Raw genomic sequence first — 21,002 nt, forward strand, 5'->3', positions numbered from 1 at the left:
TATGTTAACTTTTATTGAAAAGATATCAATTTTTGACATTGATTTAAAAATATTTCAGTTCAGGAGACACAGTCTACAGATCTTTGTGAAATTAATATTTACCAAAATTTGAGTTGATTTGTTTTCTCACTTTATAGGACCTCCCTCCCTCCCTCCCTCCCTCCCCTCTCATGAATCCCAACAAATTGCATCTTTATAAACATAATTATTCGCAGTATCCTATCTTGATAGCTTCTATAAATTCCTAGTTAATACTGCAGAAGGGTGTGCAAAGGATTTTATCGCATAGATGCATATTGTATCTGGCAAATTACTAAGAGACGCTGCGAATTTTTTTGCACTTTGATTTTGAAACGATAAAAAATGCAAAAAGTGTCAAAAAAAACTGCAACTTTTATAGAAAGATCATCTCCTGACCCCAACTACCCCCACTGATGTGACAGATTCCCCTGAAAATATTTAATTCTTTAATAGAACATCTGATAGAAAATCCCAAAACAAATATTTGAATTTGATTTGTAAACAGTTTAAACAAATCAGCAAATAAAATTGAGTATGAACAAAATAACTTTTTACACGAGGTTCACCAGTCATTCTACATTTTCTAAATTAGGACAGTAAAAAATATCAAGTTTTGGAAAACGAAACGCCAAAGAATTAATAATTAAATGCATTAAAAAAGCCTTTAAGGATACGGATTTATTAATATTACACTGAAGAGGGAAGGGGGCGGGGGATGTTCACAAAAACAACAAGAAGGGTAGAAAAGCCAAATTATCTGTCTAAAAACTGTTAAGATATTAGTTTCTGGTCTACGAGTAAAATATTACTTTTAACCTTGGTTGTGTGTATATAGTGACCCCTATAACCAAATCCGGAGTTACTTCCTATGCCCCCCTCCCTCACTTCATAATTCCCCATTACATGTTAATTACAAAACGGTCCATACTGAGCCCTCTAATCTGCAGTACGTCTCTTATAATCTTAGAAATACAAAATGCAACAAATATTTTGCACTCGTGTTCCTTTGAAGTTAATTTTGTACATTAAAAAAAATGTTATCATAATTTAAATCTTTTTTTAGATTTTTGCAATTATATTTTACTTCGTGTATACTTACATCATATACTTTTGTTGTTGTTATAATGTTATGTTGAATTCCCAATTTTTTTTTAAATATCTGTCAATATTTTTACATACAATTAAGTATTTTTAATGCTAGCCACGGTGCTCGACATTGATGAACCAAAAGAATTCAGTTTATGTTACCAATGTTTATCAATGTTTGGAGATTAGCCCATGAAAAGATAAATTTTTAAAGAAATTGAACAATGAAAAATCGGAAAAAATTCACAAACTAATTAATTTCATGACAAACTTAAATTCAAATAGTTTAACTCATAAATTCAAAAGTATTCGTTAAAGCTTTGAAGATGAAATAAATCTATTATATTAGATAGATAATGAGCTCTCCAGGTTTCCCTTCACCGAATTATCAACGTGTTTTATTTATGAATTTAAGCCGCGTCTCAAAACCCCCACAAACCGGTTTTAATTGAGCGCCGGCTTGAATCTTGAAATAATTAACACAATTTTAAGTAAAACCAACCATATTTGAGCCGCGGCTTAAATTTAAGTCGTGGCTCAAATTCTTTAAATTCGGCCTCAAGTATATTTAATTGCCAAAAAACTTTACATTTAATTCAAAATTTCTCGATCCGCGCCAAACCAAGTTTTCGAGCAGATAGAAAAACACGAATAAATTAAAAATTAAAACAAATCAACTTCAGATCATTTTGGAGTTTTAATATTAACCCATTTCATCGCTGAATTCAGATATTTACTCAATCCGAGGAATTAAAGAATATAAATTGACTCATCCTGTAGAAACCCCGGCCCTGGGTAATAAAACGGATCGTAAAAATCTTTATTTTCCGTCTTTTAAAAATGGGCATCAAAGCCACAAACTTGAAAACAAGAAACAGCGTTTTATCTCTTTATACAAGGTGTCAAAAAAAATTCAAATAAAAAAATTCAATATTTGAAATAAACAAGATTGTGAGATCCGCAGTTGTTGGTTTTTCTTAAACGTTCAAAAATGAAAAAAAATCAAATGAACTCAAAAATAGCAAATTGAAATCATTGTTTGTCCTATGAACCCCTTTCAAAAGTTGTGAATATTCCCTTAGATGTCTAAATTATGGGGTGATAGGTTAAACTACACTGCATAATTATTTTAAAATGTTTAAGAAATTTTACGATTTAAAGTTTCATTTTAATGGGAAACCCTCATACAGGATGATTATCGATACACCCTGTATCATCAAAATGAAAGATTCTGATACACCCTGTGTAGGAAAACAAATAATATTTTGTATTTATATGATTGTAAAATGTTACAACTCTTCCTGGACGACTTGCAACAATTTAACGATCTGAATCAAAAAAAATATCTATAAAAACTTCCTCTAAATATAAAGTGAGAAGAATGAACAAAAACTCATGAAATCAATTTAATGAATTTGTAAACATGACTGCAGAGAAGAGGACGATTGCTTCCAATAGCAATAGGTTGATCTGGATATCCATTGTGAAAACATTTAAATTTGATCGAGAGTTCCTCAGCATGCTAAGGTACACCTTGTATTAATGCAGTCCTGTATTCATTATTTATTGTACATCCTGTATTATACGGACTCCATTCGGCAGTCAGTAAGACAAGCATATAAACCAGCCATTAAACAGTAAACAACAAAAAGAAGTTTGGGAGGAAGGGGGTGCATAGGGTAGATATGGAGGGGGAGGGGGGGTCTTTCAGGGTAGAATTCATCAATTTCATATTTTAATTACCTAAAGTTCTCATTGGATAGTTTTTATAACAAATGACTAATAGAAGAATCTCTCATGTGATTAAACTTATAATGAACAGTGTTAGCAAAACATAACTCCAAGGTCTAACCAATCCTTTCACATTCCTGTACCCATACATTCCTATACCCATACATTCCTGTACCCATACATTCCTGTACCCATACATTCCTGTACCCATACATTCCTGTACCCATACATTTCTGTACCCATACATTCCTGTACCCATACATACCTGTACAGTACCCATACATTCCTGTACCCATACATTCCAGTACCCATACATTCCTGTACCCATACATTCCTGTACCCATACCCATACATTCCTGTACCCATACATTCCTGTACCCATACATTCCTGTACCTATACATTCCTGTACCCAGACATTCCTGTACCCAGACATTCCTGTACCCATACATTCCTGGACTCATACATTCCTGTACCCATACATTCCTGTACCCGTAAATTCCTGTACCCATACATTCCATTTTGAATATTACATGTCTTTTTTATATTCTTATCATAAAAGAACCTACTATGAATGGGTTGAAATAGAAACCTACGTAAATCTAATACAATTTAAATAAATTTAAGTAAATGTTTAAATGTTTAATATTTTCTTATTTTTTATTATATTATAAATGTGCAGAATATTATGTCAAGAATCAGGTTCGCTCTGTCAGATGAAAATCCTGTTTAGTTTCAAACTCAGTCTTCACCCAGAATGAAACTAATATGTGAGATTTGTTTAACAAAATTTAGATGAAAAAATTGATGTAAAATAATACTAAAATGTTAAATTATATTTTAAGACATAAACAGTTTAAATAAAACACAACATTTAATCAGATAATAATTTTTTTAACAAAAAGGTTTTTAAATTAAAAGAGGATTTAAAACTAAGAATTTGTATTAATATTTAGAATATTTTTGCTTAGTATTTTAATATTTTCTTTAATTTACTTTTTGAAAACATCAAATTATTAAAATAAATCATGTTCATGGTTTAATTTAGATTCAATTAATACAGATAATACAGATAATACAAGTAATTCAGATAACACAGAAAATACATATAATACAAGTAATACAGATAACACAGAAAATACAGATAATACAGATAATACAGAAAATACAAGTAGTACAGATACTACATATAATAAAGATAATAAAGATAATACTGATAATATAAGTAGTAAAGATAATACATATAATACAGATAATACAAATTATATAGATCATACAGTTAGTACAGATAATACAGATATAACAGATAATCCTAATAATACAGATAATACAGATAATACAGATAATAGAGATAAAACAGATAATACTGTAATACAGATACTACTGTAATACAGATAATAAAGATAATACAAATGTAAATACAGATCGTACAGATAATGCAAATAATTATAATACAGAAAATACGGATAATGTAGATAATACTGCAGATAATACTCCATGTAATACAGATAATACAGATAATACAGATAATAAAGATAATTCAGATAATGCAGATAATACAGACAAAACAGATAATACAGATAATTCAGATAATACAGATAATACAGATAATTAAGATAATCCAGATAAAACAGATAATACAGATAATACAGATAATACAGATAATACAGATAATTCAGATAATACAGATAATACAGACAATACAGATAATCCTGATAATACAGATAATACAGATAATCCAGATGAAACAGACAATACAGATAATACAGATTATAAAGATAATACAGATAATACAGATAATACAGATAATACTACAGATAATACTGTAATACAGATACTACTGTAGTACAGATAATAAAGATAATACAAATGTAAATACAGAAAACACAGATAATGCAGATAATACTGCATGTAATACAGATAATACAGATAATACTGACTATGAAGATAATACAGATAATACAGATAATACAGATAATACAGATAATACAGATAATACAGATAATTCAGATAATACAGATAACACAGATAATACAGATAATTCAGATAATACAGATAACACAGATAATACAGATAATCCAGATAATCCAGATAATACAGATAATACAGATAATTCAGATAATACAGATAACACAGATAATACAGATAATCCTGATAATACAGATAATACAGATAATCCAGATGAAACAAATAATACAGATAATACAGATAATCCAGATAAAACAGATAATACAGATAATCCAGATAATCCAGATAATCCAGATAATACAGATAATACAGATAATACAGATAATACAGATAATACAGATAATCCTGATAATACAGAGAATGCAGATAATCCAGATGAAACAGATAATACAGATAATCCTGATAATACAGATAAGACAGATAATACAGATAATTCAGATAATACAGATAACACAGATAATACAGATAATCCTGATAANAAAAACTAGAATAGGGACAGTAAGTGAGATTATAAAAACTATAATATTTAAAGGGACAGTAAGTGAGATTATAAAAACTAGAATAGGGACAGTAAGTGAGATTATAAAAACTAGAATATTTAATGGGACAGTAAGTGAGATTATAAAAACTAGAATATTCAATGGGACAGTAAGTGAGATTATAAAAACTAGAATATTTAAAGGGACTGTGAGCGTAATCTTTAGTGAGCCTCAATGCAAAGATGACAATGCCCGATTTTCAACCGAACCCTTAAAAGTTTTTTTCTGATCATACATGAATTGGATTTCAAAATTTAAAATTTAGAGAAATGATTATTTTCGACTTTGATTTCTTCACAAAAATGACTTGTGCATTTCTACTACCATGGAATTGACATATCGGAATTGTCTTAATTAAATACTTTTAAATCTAGAAAAACGACAATATCTTCCACATTATAGATCCGATAAAGATTTCAAGGGTACAGTTGTAAATCGGCATTGCCATCTTCGCATGGAGGGTATTTTAGCACTTTTTTAATTAGAGAGAGAAACAAGTATATCCCTATCATATTTCCATAGGGAAAGGTTTAAATAATACCATTGTTAATTAGATAGACTCTTTTAAAAAGAGGATGAGTCGCTTACAATTCAGTACACAGTCCCTTTAGAATATCTTAGCTGACCAATCCCAGCAAACATATCCCGTATTTATCATGTATATTATGTACACTGTACAGTGCTGAGCTGCTTGGTGACGGCGGCCCTGCAGGTGGAATCAGCTGGTCAGGCTGGGGCGGCAGGCCAGGACGCCTGGTTCTTAGCTCTTCTTGGTCAACTCTCACCAAGGTATTGTTTTCTGTGCTAAAACGTCTGGATTAGACCCTTAAAAAAATTCAAAACTTATTTATCCTACCTCGTATCCCAATTTTTGGAAATAGCAGTTAGTTAAATCAATTTCTAAATTGATTACTTAATCGATTTGGAAAAAAAAACAAGAAAGAAGTTTATTATTATAATTATTTTGTTTTTTAAAAGTTTTATTTGAAATAAAACATATGCAGTAATTGATAGTTCATAGTTATGTTTCTTTTAAACTCTAAATTGTAAAATTCACTTTATTTATTGTCAACTTATTTATATTATTATTCATGTAAAGATTTTATCAAATCCAATTTGTTTCGTATTTAAAGTCTATAAATCAAAACTTCATAAACCATGAAGATTTGGAGGTAGCAACCTTGTAAACATTGTCTCATTACGTCATTTTATTGATTTGCATAGAATTACATTCTTTGTTTAGGTTCTAGAGTAAAACAGAGAGTTTCAAATAAGTTTAAAAAATCGTCATTTTAATCGAAAAATCAAGAAGTATGAAAGATCTTATTGTTTAAAATTCCTGTAAAAAAACATAAAATTATAATAAAATTAATCATAAAAGCTGACGGCACTTGTTGCATTTGATTTACGTTCAGAGCCCAGAAACACCGGTTCCAATTGAGCGCGCCGGCTCAAATCCCAAAACACTGAATACAATTTCAATTGGAACCGACAATGTTTTATGCAGTGTCTTAGATTTGAGACGCAGCTCAAATTCTTTAAAATTCAGCCTCAGATCTCTGAATGGTGAATCAAGTTTTGGCATACAAATTTTGCGAAACAAGACGACTAATAAAAAAAAATATTCAGGAGGTGTATCCAGATCCCAAATTTCTTCCAAATGGATTGGATCCTATCATTTAGGATCCTCTAGATTCTAAGGATACTACAGTGACACCCAAAAAACTGTGGAATAGTTAGAAAGCATTTAAGTAAACTTTTGCAGTTTTTATCTAAAAATCAACTTATTAAGTGAAATGAGTCTGTGTACACTGCACAATTTCTGTGTCTCCTGTTTATTGAACTATTTTAGATCAGAACTTGAGTCCTAAGTCCTATTCCACATTAGTATGGGTCTAACTGTACATCGCTAGACTGTAAATATTAATTATATATTTTTACAGGGTGAGTGAGATGGGAACAAGGGTTCTAAACTCAAGGGTAAGCTTTAAATACAGAGTCAACCATATCAGAGTCAAATTTAAACTTGTTGAAAGTTTGGAGATTTTTACTCTGTTCAAGTGCAAACAAAAAAATTAAAATGTTGTTTATCCTTGTGAGTATACTTAGCTAACAGAAATAAATAAATTTGATTGACTTTACCCCGTAGGATAGAAAGAAAATGGTCCGATAGAAGATAACTTGTTAAAATTTTTTTAAAGAAATGAAAAAAACAACTCACAAAAAATTGACTAAAAATAAAATACAAAACCTTGTCCGGAAATATAGCAACCCTGAACCTAGGACGGATATATAGTTTCTTATATCCAGGTTGAACCCTTAGTACAGGGTGCTCTTGCAACTCTAAACCTTGGACGGAAAGCTTTTAAGTTTACTCGGATCAACTTGGGACAAGTCCGTCCAAAAATCACAAATATCAGGTACAAAATTTCAATTAATAACCTGAATTACGATAATTTATACCCATATCTTTATCGTGGTTCTTAAACTTTACGGTGTAGCAAAAAGTCAAAATCACAAAAAAAGAACTGAGAACTGAGTACTTGCCATCAAACTCTGATTATTTCAATCCCTTTATCTTTTCATCCCGAGATTTAAGATTGTGGCAAAAACTCAGTTCCTTGGTAGATTATTTGTAAAATTTTAATCAAAAGCACTATTTAAATTAGATTTTTTATAATTTGTAATTTCATTATACATACTTCTTTCTTTATGAAAATATTAAATTTGTATGCAAGGAAACATGTGTGCAAATATTTAATGCAAAATGTAGAACTTAGCTAGCTAAATGATAAACTTTATTAAAATTTGGCTGAATTAAAGGGACTGTAAGCGCAATTTAATTTGACCCTAAATGCAAAGATGGCAACGCCTGATTTACAACGGTACCCTCAAAAGCTTTTTCTGATCAAGTACGGTTTTGTTTTTTGAATTATTTATTATTTTAATTTGTGGTTTCTCTACAAAGGTGTCCATTTCTTGTTTTTTAGAAACAGAAACTCATAAACTTTAAATATTCTTTGCTTTCCTTTTGAAAGAATTTGTTGCAAAGACTTTGTTAAATGTGTGGATTTCCAAGGGAAATCCAACTTTGTTAAATGTGTAGATTTCCAAGGGAAATCCAACTTTGTTAAATGTGTGTATTTCCAAGGGAAATCCAGCTTTGTTTGTGTTCTACAGTTTTAAGAGAGAAAAAGTATATTTCTAGAAAGCAGGGGGGGGGGGGTACCCGCTAACCCCCCTCTCTCTTAAGAATTCTACAGAAGGGGCACTTACTTTTCCTTCCCCCCCCCATGCCGTTGATTTTTGCCCATTCAATGTTTTAGAACTCTTATTATAATTGGTGAATTTGCTTGATTTAAAAGTAGAATATTAGAAATAAATCTTCATCCTATTATATAAACCTGCTAAAACGTTCCTAATTGCTGAATGGGGGAGTATAATGAATTTAATGCACATGTATATATATTGCAAAGTGCAGAATTCCACGTAGAATTCGGCTAAAGAAGGTTCGGCCAATTTTCATTGCAAGATTAAAATGTTGCAAAACCCAGCAAAGTGTGCAATATCTGAAACTTCAGGGTTTGGAGTTTAAGTGGTGATAAAAAAAATCCATTATGTTTTTCATGGATGAGCTTATGGGTTTACACAAAATTTCAGCTAATATTGCTTATACATGCAAGCAGCAGGAATATATACTATGTAGGACTATATAGGCCTATCTAGCGTTAAAATGCAAAATTAGGATATTAATAACCAACTGTAGTCAGTCAGAACGTCATTAAGCCAAAGATGGGATCACTTAAAGGGACTGTAAACGTAGTTTCAAGTGACTCTCCCTTGAAAGCGAGGTATATCCGATTCCCAACTGTACCCTTAAAAGCTTTTTCTGATCAAGTATGAATTGATATCCATGTTTTTGTTTTTGAAAACAAATTGTAGTCTTGTCACTTGCGCATTTCTTGCTTCAGAAACAATGGAAAAATTGACAGAATTAATCACTTTTAAAGCTCTAAAAACTACATTTTTAATTAGATTAAGGTTTCAAAATTACCGTAGTGATTAAATGGAGGGTCACTTAAAGTCTTTTAACTTTAAGCCCTGACTTTAACCCATGGATAAAATAAGTCAATATTTGCACTTGAAGTAACCTATCTGAAAAGACAATGATATATAATAATATAATAATAATATTTATTTCAAAATATTTTCTTTTGTATCCCCCCCCCCTCCGTTATAATCAATTTACATAATCTTCATATTTCACGAAATCATGCAAGGTGTCTTCGAATTGTTCAAATATGGTCATGAATAGTTTTCTTATTTCAAATATGGGAAACACTACGTTCTCGAACTTTTTCCATCCATCTTTTTAATTGTTTTTTTTTCTTCAAAGTTTTAACTGCACTCAAACTCATAGTGTGTTTTAAAAAAGTACTGTAAATACGTTATAGGATGAAGCAAAGGATGACAATGTACGATGTTAGTATTGCTTAACTGTTGTGCTTTGAAAGATTTTTAAAATCACTTTTGTTAAAAAGATAGATGTGAAGAAATAACATTTTTTTAGAACAATTGGAAAAATTTTGGGTCTTTTATAAACATATATATATGTGTACCACACCTGCTTTTCGTCCGACTCAAGACCATACACTTTTTACTTTCTTTTCTTATTTTACTCCTAAACTGCAACTTTAGGTGAGCTGGGATTTTTATATTTATTTTATTGAATTACGTTCTCTAAATCTCATTCAATCTAATTTATGTTTAGGACCCATAGTGCAGTGTCTGATTTAAATAGGATAACAATGGATTTTGATCTGGTGTACATTGGTGATGGAGATATCCAAGTTTCAATCCTAGGTGTCTCTAGTGGGGTCAGGTGGGTTCAAACTGTACAAACTGTACATTTATTACAATGTACTGAGCTGAAAACTTTAGAATTGGAAACCCTTAATGCCGATTGATAAATCACTGTATCCACTTGTGAATTTCTTCTTAATCCTCTCTTTTGGATATCCCTGCTGGATTGCAACAAATGCGCAACATTTCAGAATGTTATGGCTTCTGATTGGCTGTCCGGATTCTCCAATGGACACTCTGATTGGTTAAATTTTATGCACTTTCAAGGATAAAAACAAAGATTAGTCTAATCTTGAGATTAATAAAAAGAGAAGATCTAGCATTGATCTCGATATCTAAAGTTTTCAGCTCAGAATGCCCTTCAAAGATTTAAGTCTGATACATTCAAATTCTAAAAGGAATTGAGTCTTTGGCACAAACTCAAATTTTGTAATCTTTTCAACCTTGTGTTGCAAAGACTTAACTCCTTTGTGAATGTAAAAAATATAATTTCCTACTTGCCAATGAATGTAAAAAATATATTTTCCTACTTGCCAAGGAATGTAACAAATATATTTTCCTACTTGCCAAGAAATGTAAAAAACATATTTTCCTACTTGCCAAGGAATGTAAAAAATATATTTTCCTACTTGCCAAGGAATGTAAAAAATATATTTTCCTACTTGCCAAGGAATGTAAAAAATATATTTTCCTACTTGCCAAGGAATGTAAAAAATATATTTTCCTACTTGCCAAGGAATGTAAAAATATATTTTCCTGCTTGCTAAGGAATGTAAAATTGGGAGGACGGGGTAGACTTGTTCTGTCTCCAACTATGAGTGAACTTCCTCTGGTCGGAGGGATACAGTTCTTCTTCCTCACTAAACCAGAAATAGATTTCGACTTTGACGGACTTGCAAAGATCGCTGATCTTCCTGTTATCAAGGCAAAGATCAAAGAAGATCTTCTAGAAGATCTAAATAAGCATGCAGTTTATCCGAACAGGTTGGGATAATAAATATAATGTCTCCATCTTGAATTGATAAATTTTCTTAATCTAAGATTTTAATGAAAACATTTATGAATTAGGTCTTTGTCGCAAACTTTGTTTTTCTAATCCTTATATCTTTGCCACCAAATGTAGTAAACCTTAGATATTTCAAATTATGAATTCTGGTAGATCAAATAATCTAAGTTTAAAATATCAAAAGTTTGCATCATCAGGTTGCAAAGATATAGGGATCAGAAAATTTGAGTTTTGGGCAAAGACTCATTTCTTTCCAGGATTACAATTCCTCTCTCTTGGACGGCAGATCCACAGATGATCTGGCAACCACAGATATCAGGCATACTTGGAGTTAAACTTAGATCTGTTAAAGGACTACCCAGGTTAGTTTATATCTATTGAAGGACTACCCAGGTTAGTTTAGATCTGTAAAAGTACTACCCAGGTTAGTTTAGATCTGTTAATGGACTACTCAGGTTAGTTTATATCTGTTAATGGACTACTCAGGTTAGTTTATATCTGTTAATGGACTACCCAGGTTAGCTTAGATCTGTTAATGGACTACCCAGGTTAGTTTAGATCTGTTAATGGACTACTCAGGTTAGTTTATATCTGTTAATGGACTACTCAGGTTAGTTTATATCTGTTAATGGACTACCCAGGTTAGCTTAGATCTGTTAATGGACTACCCAGGTTAGTTTAGATCTGTTAAAGTACTACCCAGGTTAGTTTAGATCTGTTAATGGACTACTCATGTTAGTTTATATCTGTTAATGGACTACCCAGGTTAGTTTAGATCTGTTAATGGACTACCCAGGTTAGTTTAGATCTGTTAATGGACTACCCAGGTTAGTTTAGATCTGTTAAAGTACTGCCCAGGTTAGTTTAGATCTGTTAATGGACTACCCAGGTTAGTTTAGATCTGTTAATGGACTACCCAGGTTAGTTTAGATCTGTTAATGGACTACCCAGGTTAGTTTAGATCTGTTAATGGACTACTCAGGTTAGTTTAGATCTGTTAATGGACTACCCAGGTTAGTTTAGATCTGTTAAAGGACATCCCAGGTTAGTTTAGATCTGTTAATGGACTACCCAGGTTAGTTTAGATCTGTTAATGGACTACCCAGGTTAGTTAAGATCTGTTAATGGACTACTCAGGTTAGTTTAGATCTGTTAATGGACTACCCAGGTTAGTTTAGATCTGTTAAAGTACTGCCCAGGTTTGTTTAGATCTGTTAATGGACTACCCAGGTTAGTTTATATCTGTTAATGGACTACCTAGGTTAGTTTATTAGTTATTTATTAGATCAGTTTAAGGGACTACTAAGAATTTTTTGGCTCATAAATTATTAATAATTTAATAATAATTTTTGATATTTTATATGACTTTATTGGTACGACTTTGTGTCCTTGTAGCTCCTGTAGCTTTGATTTTACTCACAAGTATGAGAAAACAAATGTATTCGGTTAAATACATTAGCTATTCAAGACATTTTGTTTTTTTCTCAATATCTTTACAATAATTTATTTATTTATTTCTGATTTTTTTATTTATTTCTGATTTTTTTATTTATTTATGATATTTATGATTGATTGCAATTTTACGTGAAATTTACCTTAGTTTAACGTGATGTATTTTGTAAAGGCGAGGTGGAGTGAGGAAACTGGTAGGTCAGGATAAACCTGACGTATTTGGCATCCTCGGAGTCGGAGGTCAGGAGTGGAGGTCAACAGTTGTCAAGAATACTGTAGAGGCCACATGGGAGGAATGGTAATAACCAACTCTGATTTGAAATTCCGGTTCATTTGATGTACAGGGCCGACTTTTAGGCAGCTAAAGCAAGTTATACAGAATACATTCAGACTACATATAGACAGAGTAAAACGGTACATAAAATGAACCATCTCCTTCTTGTTGGATTACGGTGAATATTACAATACAAAATTTAGTTTGACATGAAAACAAATGTTCTCCCATGTTTCCGGTGTACACTACACCTCTGATTTATCCTTTAAAACTAACGTAAATGTGAACGATTTGTAGGAAACAAAACCATTGTCGATGTCAAAATGTATAGCCGTATAATTACAATTTTCAGATAGTAAAACAAATATATCTCTCTCATTTTAGGAGCTAAAAAATGTACAGTGCTAAAAATATTCCTTTTGTCCAGGTATGAATTTCCGCTGGAACTATTGGACGGACATATCCTTGAGATAAATATGTATGATAAAGATCACTCCAGTAAAGATGAGTTCCTGGGTTATGCTGCTATTGATGTCAAGAACTTTATGCAACAGCCTCATTTTCTTACTACACAAATAACTAAGGTATAAATTTTATAGTAGCTAGGCTTTTTTTAGAGCTTCGCGGCCCATTTCTCAAACCCAATTTTAGCTTCGAACTCTTAAATTCTTAAATTCTCGCGGATTTTTCCGATAAAAATATGCAAAATTATTTTCGTGCAAAATTTTCAGCTTCGACCAACCATAAACCTTCCCTGGGGACATTAAAAATGTTGGGCTCGATCAGTTCCGCCGTTTTTACGTTTATTTGACCCCCAACCTAGAGTACTGATGAGGACATCAAGGAAATTTCGAAATATATTTACTGAAGAAGTGGTCTCCATCATTTATTTCTAATCTGGTTTGGTTCAACCTTCCACCAACTATACGTTTATTTGATACAAACAAACATACCCCAAGACAGACAAGCAAAGTATGTGGATGAAGCTTTGTATTATTTAGATACTCACAAATGAAAAAGATTCAAGTCAAAGAAAAACTTTCTGTTAGTTTGATATTGGCATGTCCCAATTTGGTTGTAGTACAGAACTGAAAAAAAATCGAAGACATTTAAAAAAAAATATTTTTTATTTAAAAAAAATTTAGGGATCAAATTCAGCCGCATTAGGCAGTGATCAGTCAACCCCTCTACCTAGCAGCCAGCCATTGCAATCCAGGTAATCTAGTCCTCGCGATAAGTTGATTAATTCTTATGGTTTATGACCGTGAAAACACATGGACTTTGGCAAGTTCTTTACATTTTTAGTCCATCCAATGGATCATTTTAGTCCATCTTATGGGTCATTCTAATCCATCCACTGAACCATTCTAATCCATCCACTGAACCATTCTAATCCATCCTCTGAACCATTCTAATCAATCCAATTAATCATTCTAATCCATCCACTGAACCATTCTAATCCATCCACTGAACCATTATAATCAATCAAATGGATCATTCTAATCCATCCACTGAACCATTCTAATCCATTCACTGAACCATCCACTGGACCATTCTAATCCATCCACTGGACCATTCTAATCCATCCACTGGACCATTCTAATCAATCCCATGGATCATTCTAATCCATCCACTGGACCATTTTAATTCATCCACTGGACCATTCTAATCCATCCACTGGACCATTCTAATCCATCCACTGGACCAATCTAATCAATCCCATGGATCATTCTAATCCATCCACTGGACCATTCTAATCCATCCCATGAGCCATTCTAATCAATTCTATAATGGACAATTCCAATCCATGCCATGGACCATTCTAATCCATCCCATAGACCATTCTAGTTCATCTCATGAACCATTCTAATCCATCCCATGGACCATTCTAATCTATCCCATGGACCATTCTAATCCATCCTATCTACCATTCTAATCAATACTATGGACCATTCTAATCCATCCCATCTACCATTCTAATCAATACTATGGATCATTCTAATCCATCACATCTACCATTCTAATCAAACCCATGAACCATTCTAATCCATCCTATCTACCATTCTAATCAATTCTATGGACCAGACTAATCCATCCTATCTACCATTCTAATCAATTCTATGGACCAGACTAATCAAACCCATGAACCATTCTAATCCATCCTATCTACCATTCTAATCAATTCTATGGACCAGACTAATTCATCCACTGGTCCATCCCATTGATTATTATTATCAAAATTTCTTAAAATGAAAAAAACTGAGGAGTTAGTAGCAAGCCTAATCACTGTTAGTATTAGATTGGTCCAAGCCACCCTTCAGGCAGTGCCTGGACGGAAATCTAAATATGAGAAGTTGGGAGGAGAAATTGAATTGGAAATGGCCTGGCAACCTTTAATCTCAACTCCAGGTTCAGCTGAGTACCCACAAAATATGAGACTTCAAAAACGACCGGAAACCATTCTAATGTAAAAAAATACTCAAAAAGGTCCGTACAGTCGTCTTCGAAGTCTCATCTTTTCTGGGTAACCCTCTAAAACTTATAAACCCAAAAAAAAGAAAATTTTAAAAATGTTTTTTTTTATTTTAGGATCTGCGACATCAAGGCTTTTCCCTGGATCCACTGAAGCTGTTTTAACAGTATTCCTTTACTCAGCTAATAATCTTGCTAAGGTTTGTTTTAACAGTGTTCCTTATACTTAATAATCTTGCTAAGGTTTGTTTTAACAGTGTTCCTTAACTGAGCTAATAATTTGCTAAGGATTTGTTTTAACAGTGTTCCTTAACTGAGCTAATAATTTGCTAAGGTTTGTTTTAACAGTGTTCCTTAAGTGAGCTAATAATTTGCTAAGGATTTGTTTTAACAGTGTTCCTTTACATAGCTAATAATCTTGCTAGGTTAAAATGCTTGTATTTTCTGAGTGGCAATTTGTTAACTGGCAAATTGCCACCTGTCAACTGGCAAAATTATCAACTGACATGTTTGTCAACAGGGAAAATTGTCAATTGTCAAAGCAGTCACATGTCAAAGTTTACTTGGAAAAATGGTTACTTGGCAACTTTGTCCCATGGCATAGTGCCAACTGTTAAAGTGTTGCCTTGCAATTTTTTCCGCATTGCAAATATTTGCCTTACAACTGCAAGTTCTTTTTTCTTCATGCTAAATCACTGAAGAATGAGTTCTTTTCTTTTTTATAAAACTTAAAAATCATTTTAATTTTAAAGTATTCTGATGGAACTGGATTAGCGGCATCTCACATCCCCTCTCCGCGTGCCAGCATCATGGTCGCTAACTATACTCAGCAGAGCGAAATTGCCAGGTTAGTTGATTAAAAAATCATCCATAGTTTCCTATTTCATTACATTTGCTATCTTTCATGCGAGAATTTAGAGAATAAAAGATTGAAAACTTTGCTGCGTTGCTAAACCAGGGAAAATATTCAAAAGTGCATATTTATGCATTTTGTTTGCAATATCTTTATTCCGTGATTAAAGGAAACTTATAGTTGCTAAACCGCTTCATACAGGGAATGTCATTGTAAAGTTTTCATATGATTCTCCAAATTATAAGGGGTGGATCGTGGACCCTTGAAACCTTTATCTGATATCCGTAATGTGGAAATATCGTCGTGCTTTTTGAGTGCAAAATGTTGAATTCCGAAAACTGTTTCTCAATCTCGAAGTCAGAGGTTCACGTAGAATGATGTCAACAGTTCTATTGATAGTGTTTTGGGACACCCTGTTAGTGTAAATAATCTAACCTGATCACATTGAAAATTGTAGGCTTGAGAGTCCATTAAATTGCGTATAAATTGTATATTGTATAGGTCACACTAAAACTGCAGTTTGCGTCCAGATTAGAACGTGGGCGATATATTTTTATTGAGGTGCTAAAAATGGCATGAACCCCTCAAAACAAACAAGATTCAAAGTGGCGAAGGACCAAACCTTAAAATTCTTTCAATTGTTTTAAAATTTTAGACTTTTAGACCTGCTTTTAGAGCTTTGCGATCGTATTTTTATGTAACATTTTTAATTTCATCTTAAAAGGTTTAAACATTTGTTTCTCACATATTGCCGTTGAAACTAACAAAAAACGGGAAATTAAATTTAACCCCCCCCCCCCCCCCCCTTCCACCAAAAATGCGGTAAGCAGGGGCGTATAAAGGATTTTTTTCAAGTGGAGGGGCCGATCTTATGATCTTATCCCCTGAAAATACCAATGGCTACTTTTCCAGGGGTAAGGGCTTAGCTTTTACACGACCCTACTCCTCTAAACTCCATCCCTGGTGATGAGCTTCGTCTAGGTTTAAGATATTAAAATGGCGACTAGGTTCCGGAATTGTATAATAACCGCGGCATGTGAACTTTTTTACAATGTGACTCAAATCATTTTAGGGCCCCACGATCCATCCACCCACAGAGAGGTGGAATCTTAAGGTTAATCCCTATATAGACATGTCATGGTTCTAAATCCAATGTGGAAAATAAAAAGTATTTTGGACTGTGGTGGCACTTTTGGTTTAGATAAGATTTTATCGATATTTAACCGTTGGTAATTGATCAATCCTCAAGCTCTACTCCAAACCACAAAACCAAGTTTCGTGGTCATGCAATTTCTTAAGTTTCAGAGTCTTGGTAAATTCACAAATTATAAAACAGTTTGATACCCAAGCATTGAGTAGGCAACTTTTGAAACTCAGTTTCAATATTGAGGTCGCCCATTTGTTAAGGTTTTAGTGGGGTTAATCTGAGTTGGAAAAACTATAAACACAGTTTTATTAAAGTTATATCCTAATAGTACAAAGGAAGTATTGCAACACTCTACACCAAAGAAAAAGTAGTTTTTGTTTTTTTACCAACTCTCTTAAGTTTCAGACTCTGCACATGGAGATAATTTACCAAAAATCACAGAAAAAATGTGCATTTTTCAATAAAAGTACAAATCTGTTGAACATTCACGCTGATATTTATAAAGTATAACTGTACACACTGACATGTACATAGGCAGTACCGCTGTACATAGACATGTACCGAGTGCAGTAATTTATAAATGCTGACATGTACTATAGACTGAACATGGTAAACTGATATATTTGTATACTGTATGTACATTATAAACGGACAACTTGACAAGTACGCGTGGACAGTACATTGTTCACTGACAAGTACACGTAGACAATACATTGTACACTGACAAGTACAAGTAGACAGTAAATTGTTCACTGACAAGTACACGTAGACAGTACATTGTACACTGACAAGTACAAGTAGACAGTACATTGTTCACTGACAAGTACAAGTAGACAGTTCATTGTTCCCTGACAAGTACACATAGACAGTACATTGTACACTGACAAGAACACGCAGACAGTACATTGTTCACTGACAAGTACAAGTAGACAGTTCATTGTTCCCTGACAAGTACACATAGACAGTACATTGTACACTGACAAGAACACGAAGACAGTACATTTTGCACTGACAAGAACACGTAGTCAGTGCATTGTACACTGACAAGTACACGTAGTCAGTACATTGTAAACTGACAAGTAAACGTAGTCAGTACATTGTAAACTGACAAGTACACGTAGTCAGTACATTGTACACTGACAAGTACACCTAGTCAGTACATTGTAAACTGACAAGTACACGTAGACAGTACATACATTGAACACTCATAAGTAAGTATAAAATACACTGTACATTGACCTATGCTAGGACAATATACTTTATATTGACATGTACGTAACTGAATTTGGACCTAAATGGCGTAGATACGATCGACTGAAACGTATTTATATAGTACTGGACACGTACATATGTACATATGAAATACTGTAAATTGTATGCACAGGGACACCCAGCAAGCTAGTTTCAACTTTGGAACAAGTTTCAGTCTTCAACAAAACTGGAAAACTCAATCTTTAACTATTAAACTGGAAGATACTGAGTCAAGTAAGTAAAACTAATATTTCTTGAGATTAAGCTTCTTACCTTTTTCTTAATTATTGAACTAAAAAACCAATAATGAAATCGATCTCCCACATTCAGATTTAAATGTTTATAAAAATCTTTTTACTGAAGATTTAGAACGTGATTCTCACGACCATTTAAGAATTTAAAACAACCTTAATAATGTGTGCTTCAGTGATATATTTTTTTTTAATATGATGACAATTTCTAACATTGTTTTGGACAAATATTTTGGTTTTCATTTCAATCTTTTGTTTATGCGTAAATGCCGCGTTTATAGAAGACGAGTTTATTATCATCGTACAAATTTGTACATCTATACCAAAAGAATAAATATATCGTATTCGTAAGTAGAGGATCAAAATTATAGTTTTAATAGTTTAAAGTCGTCTAGTAAAGTTAAATTAAGTTTTAAATTGACAAAACTCAAAGAAGATATTTCCTTGTGTTTAGGAAAATCCCTTGGTGAGGTTCAGCTGAGTTTATCTTCTCTCCTAGGTTCAGATAAAACCAAGGAGATCGTCTCATTAGATCCTAAATATCCGTCCCAGACAATCACATTGTCCGCCAAACTCAGGTTTCCGGCAGATACTACACAGCATCAGGGCTAATCTACCAAAATGTTAACATAAGGATTATTTTGTGATTAATAAATTAATTTAGATTTTTAAATTATTATTTTGTACAAATGTACGTAATTAAAGAAGGAATAAATTAGCATGCAAAATTTCATTGATTTCAGACAAATCTCCTTGTATTTTTTATGTAATAAATGATGAAGGGGATAAAAGTAAGTGAACCAAAGTTTATATAAAAAATAATAATAATAATAATAATAATAATAATATAATCTTGCTAAGGTTTGTTTTAACAGTGTTCCTTTACTTAGCTAATAATTTGCTAAGGTTTGTATAACATTAATAAATATAGAATAAAATTTTAATTGATATTGTTATATTAGCAATAATTATTTTGAATTATTAAATAAGTTACTGTGTGACTACTCCCTACATAGTCATTGCTACACCATACATAACCTTCATGCATCAAGATCTGACCCAGGGGTGTATTGGAGGTTTTACAGTCCAGGGGGGGGTGGTGAATTTTTTTTGTAACCCCCATAGCGTTCGTTGTTCACCCCTTCAAAAAACGGTATTAAGAAAAAAATAGAGTATTAAATTCATTACTAATGACTAATAACTAGAATGGAAAAAATGTTAATTGTTTAAGGAACCAAATATGGGGGGGGGGGGCTTTCGGGCCCATCCCAATACGCCCATGATGTGACTTTCTGTATGATCTGTATACGCTAAACCATGCATTGTCTAGTTTTTTACAGACAGCTTCAATGTTAATGCACAATAGAGAGAACACAATACACAAAATTTACACAATACTAGATATGTAGACATTCAGAGGTAACATGCAGATATTGTATAATAGACATGAATACATTTTAGAGAAGACATGCAGACATTAAATACTAAACACGTATACATTGTCTACTAGACATGCAGACAAGAGAAGCGCTTACATTTGGAAATGCAATCTTGAATAGAGAAAACAAATTGCACAATATGAAACTGATGTATTTGTAAAACCATATCATCCATATGATAGAAGCAAGGACTAAATATGTAAGGTTGGTTTAATGTATTATATATATATATTTATATATTTTAGTGACAAACTTTTACAGCAAACATTTAAATACAATTACAACTTTTAAATATGTAGAAACATATGTAAAACTCTTAAACTTGGTTTTGGTTTGGTCTCCTTTAAAAGGAAGTTTCTTATCCTGCCTAAATGGACAAGTGCAGTGCAAGGCATGGTGCGGGGGTTGCTGGAAAATCAATTTTTTCCCGCATTTTCAATTAACTCGAATTCTCGCTTAAATTGGGCTTCGCCAAAATGTTGAAAATAACTCAACCTTTTTCCAACACGTTTTTCCAGCACGTATATTTGACATTGGTGTTTTATCTAATTTTATTTCATCTCCATTTCTTTTCAAAACACTAAAAAATTTAAACCCTCGAAATATTTTTGAAAAAGGAGTTGGAGGAAGTGATCAATTTCGTGCATGGGT

General features: G+C 32.5%; 1 protein-coding gene across 1 annotated transcript; it reads left to right on the plus strand.

Annotated features, from left to right (window-relative positions):
- Positions 1 to 3,536: 3,536 nt before the first annotated feature.
- On the plus strand, positions 3,537 to 19,645 carry LOC111704376 (extended synaptotagmin-3). Its single transcript, XM_023476603.1, has 15 exons — positions 3,537 to 3,606; positions 6,024 to 6,132; positions 7,287 to 7,323; positions 7,654 to 7,763; positions 10,115 to 10,225; positions 10,975 to 11,190; positions 11,470 to 11,574; positions 12,837 to 12,962; positions 13,366 to 13,522; positions 14,084 to 14,154; positions 15,232 to 15,347; positions 15,528 to 15,610; positions 16,163 to 16,257; positions 18,795 to 18,895; positions 19,367 to 19,645. Exons 1-15 carry the CDS (start codon positions 3,594 to 3,596, stop codon positions 19,522 to 19,524), a joined length of 1,608 nt encoding a protein of 535 aa, XP_023332371.1. The 5' UTR covers positions 3,537 to 3,593; the 3' UTR covers positions 19,525 to 19,645.
- Positions 19,646 to 21,002: the final 1,357 nt, after the last annotated feature.

This window comes from Eurytemora carolleeae, unplaced genomic scaffold (genome assembly GCF_000591075.1).
Source record: "Eurytemora carolleeae unplaced genomic scaffold, Eaff_2.0 scaffold131, whole genome shotgun sequence".
In the NCBI taxonomy this organism is placed as follows: Eukaryota; Metazoa; Arthropoda; class Copepoda; order Calanoida; family Temoridae; genus Eurytemora; species Eurytemora carolleeae.

Coding starts and splice junctions, on each gene's coding strand:
- LOC111704376 (XM_023476603.1), top strand. Junction 6,133..7,286: donor CTTGGTCAACTCTCACCAAG/GTATTGTTTTCT, acceptor ATATTTTTACAG/GGTGAGTGAGATGGGAACAA. Junction 18,896..19,366: donor ACTGGAAGATACTGAGTCAA/GTAAGTAAAACT, acceptor CCTTGTGTTTAG/GAAAATCCCTTGGTGAGGTT.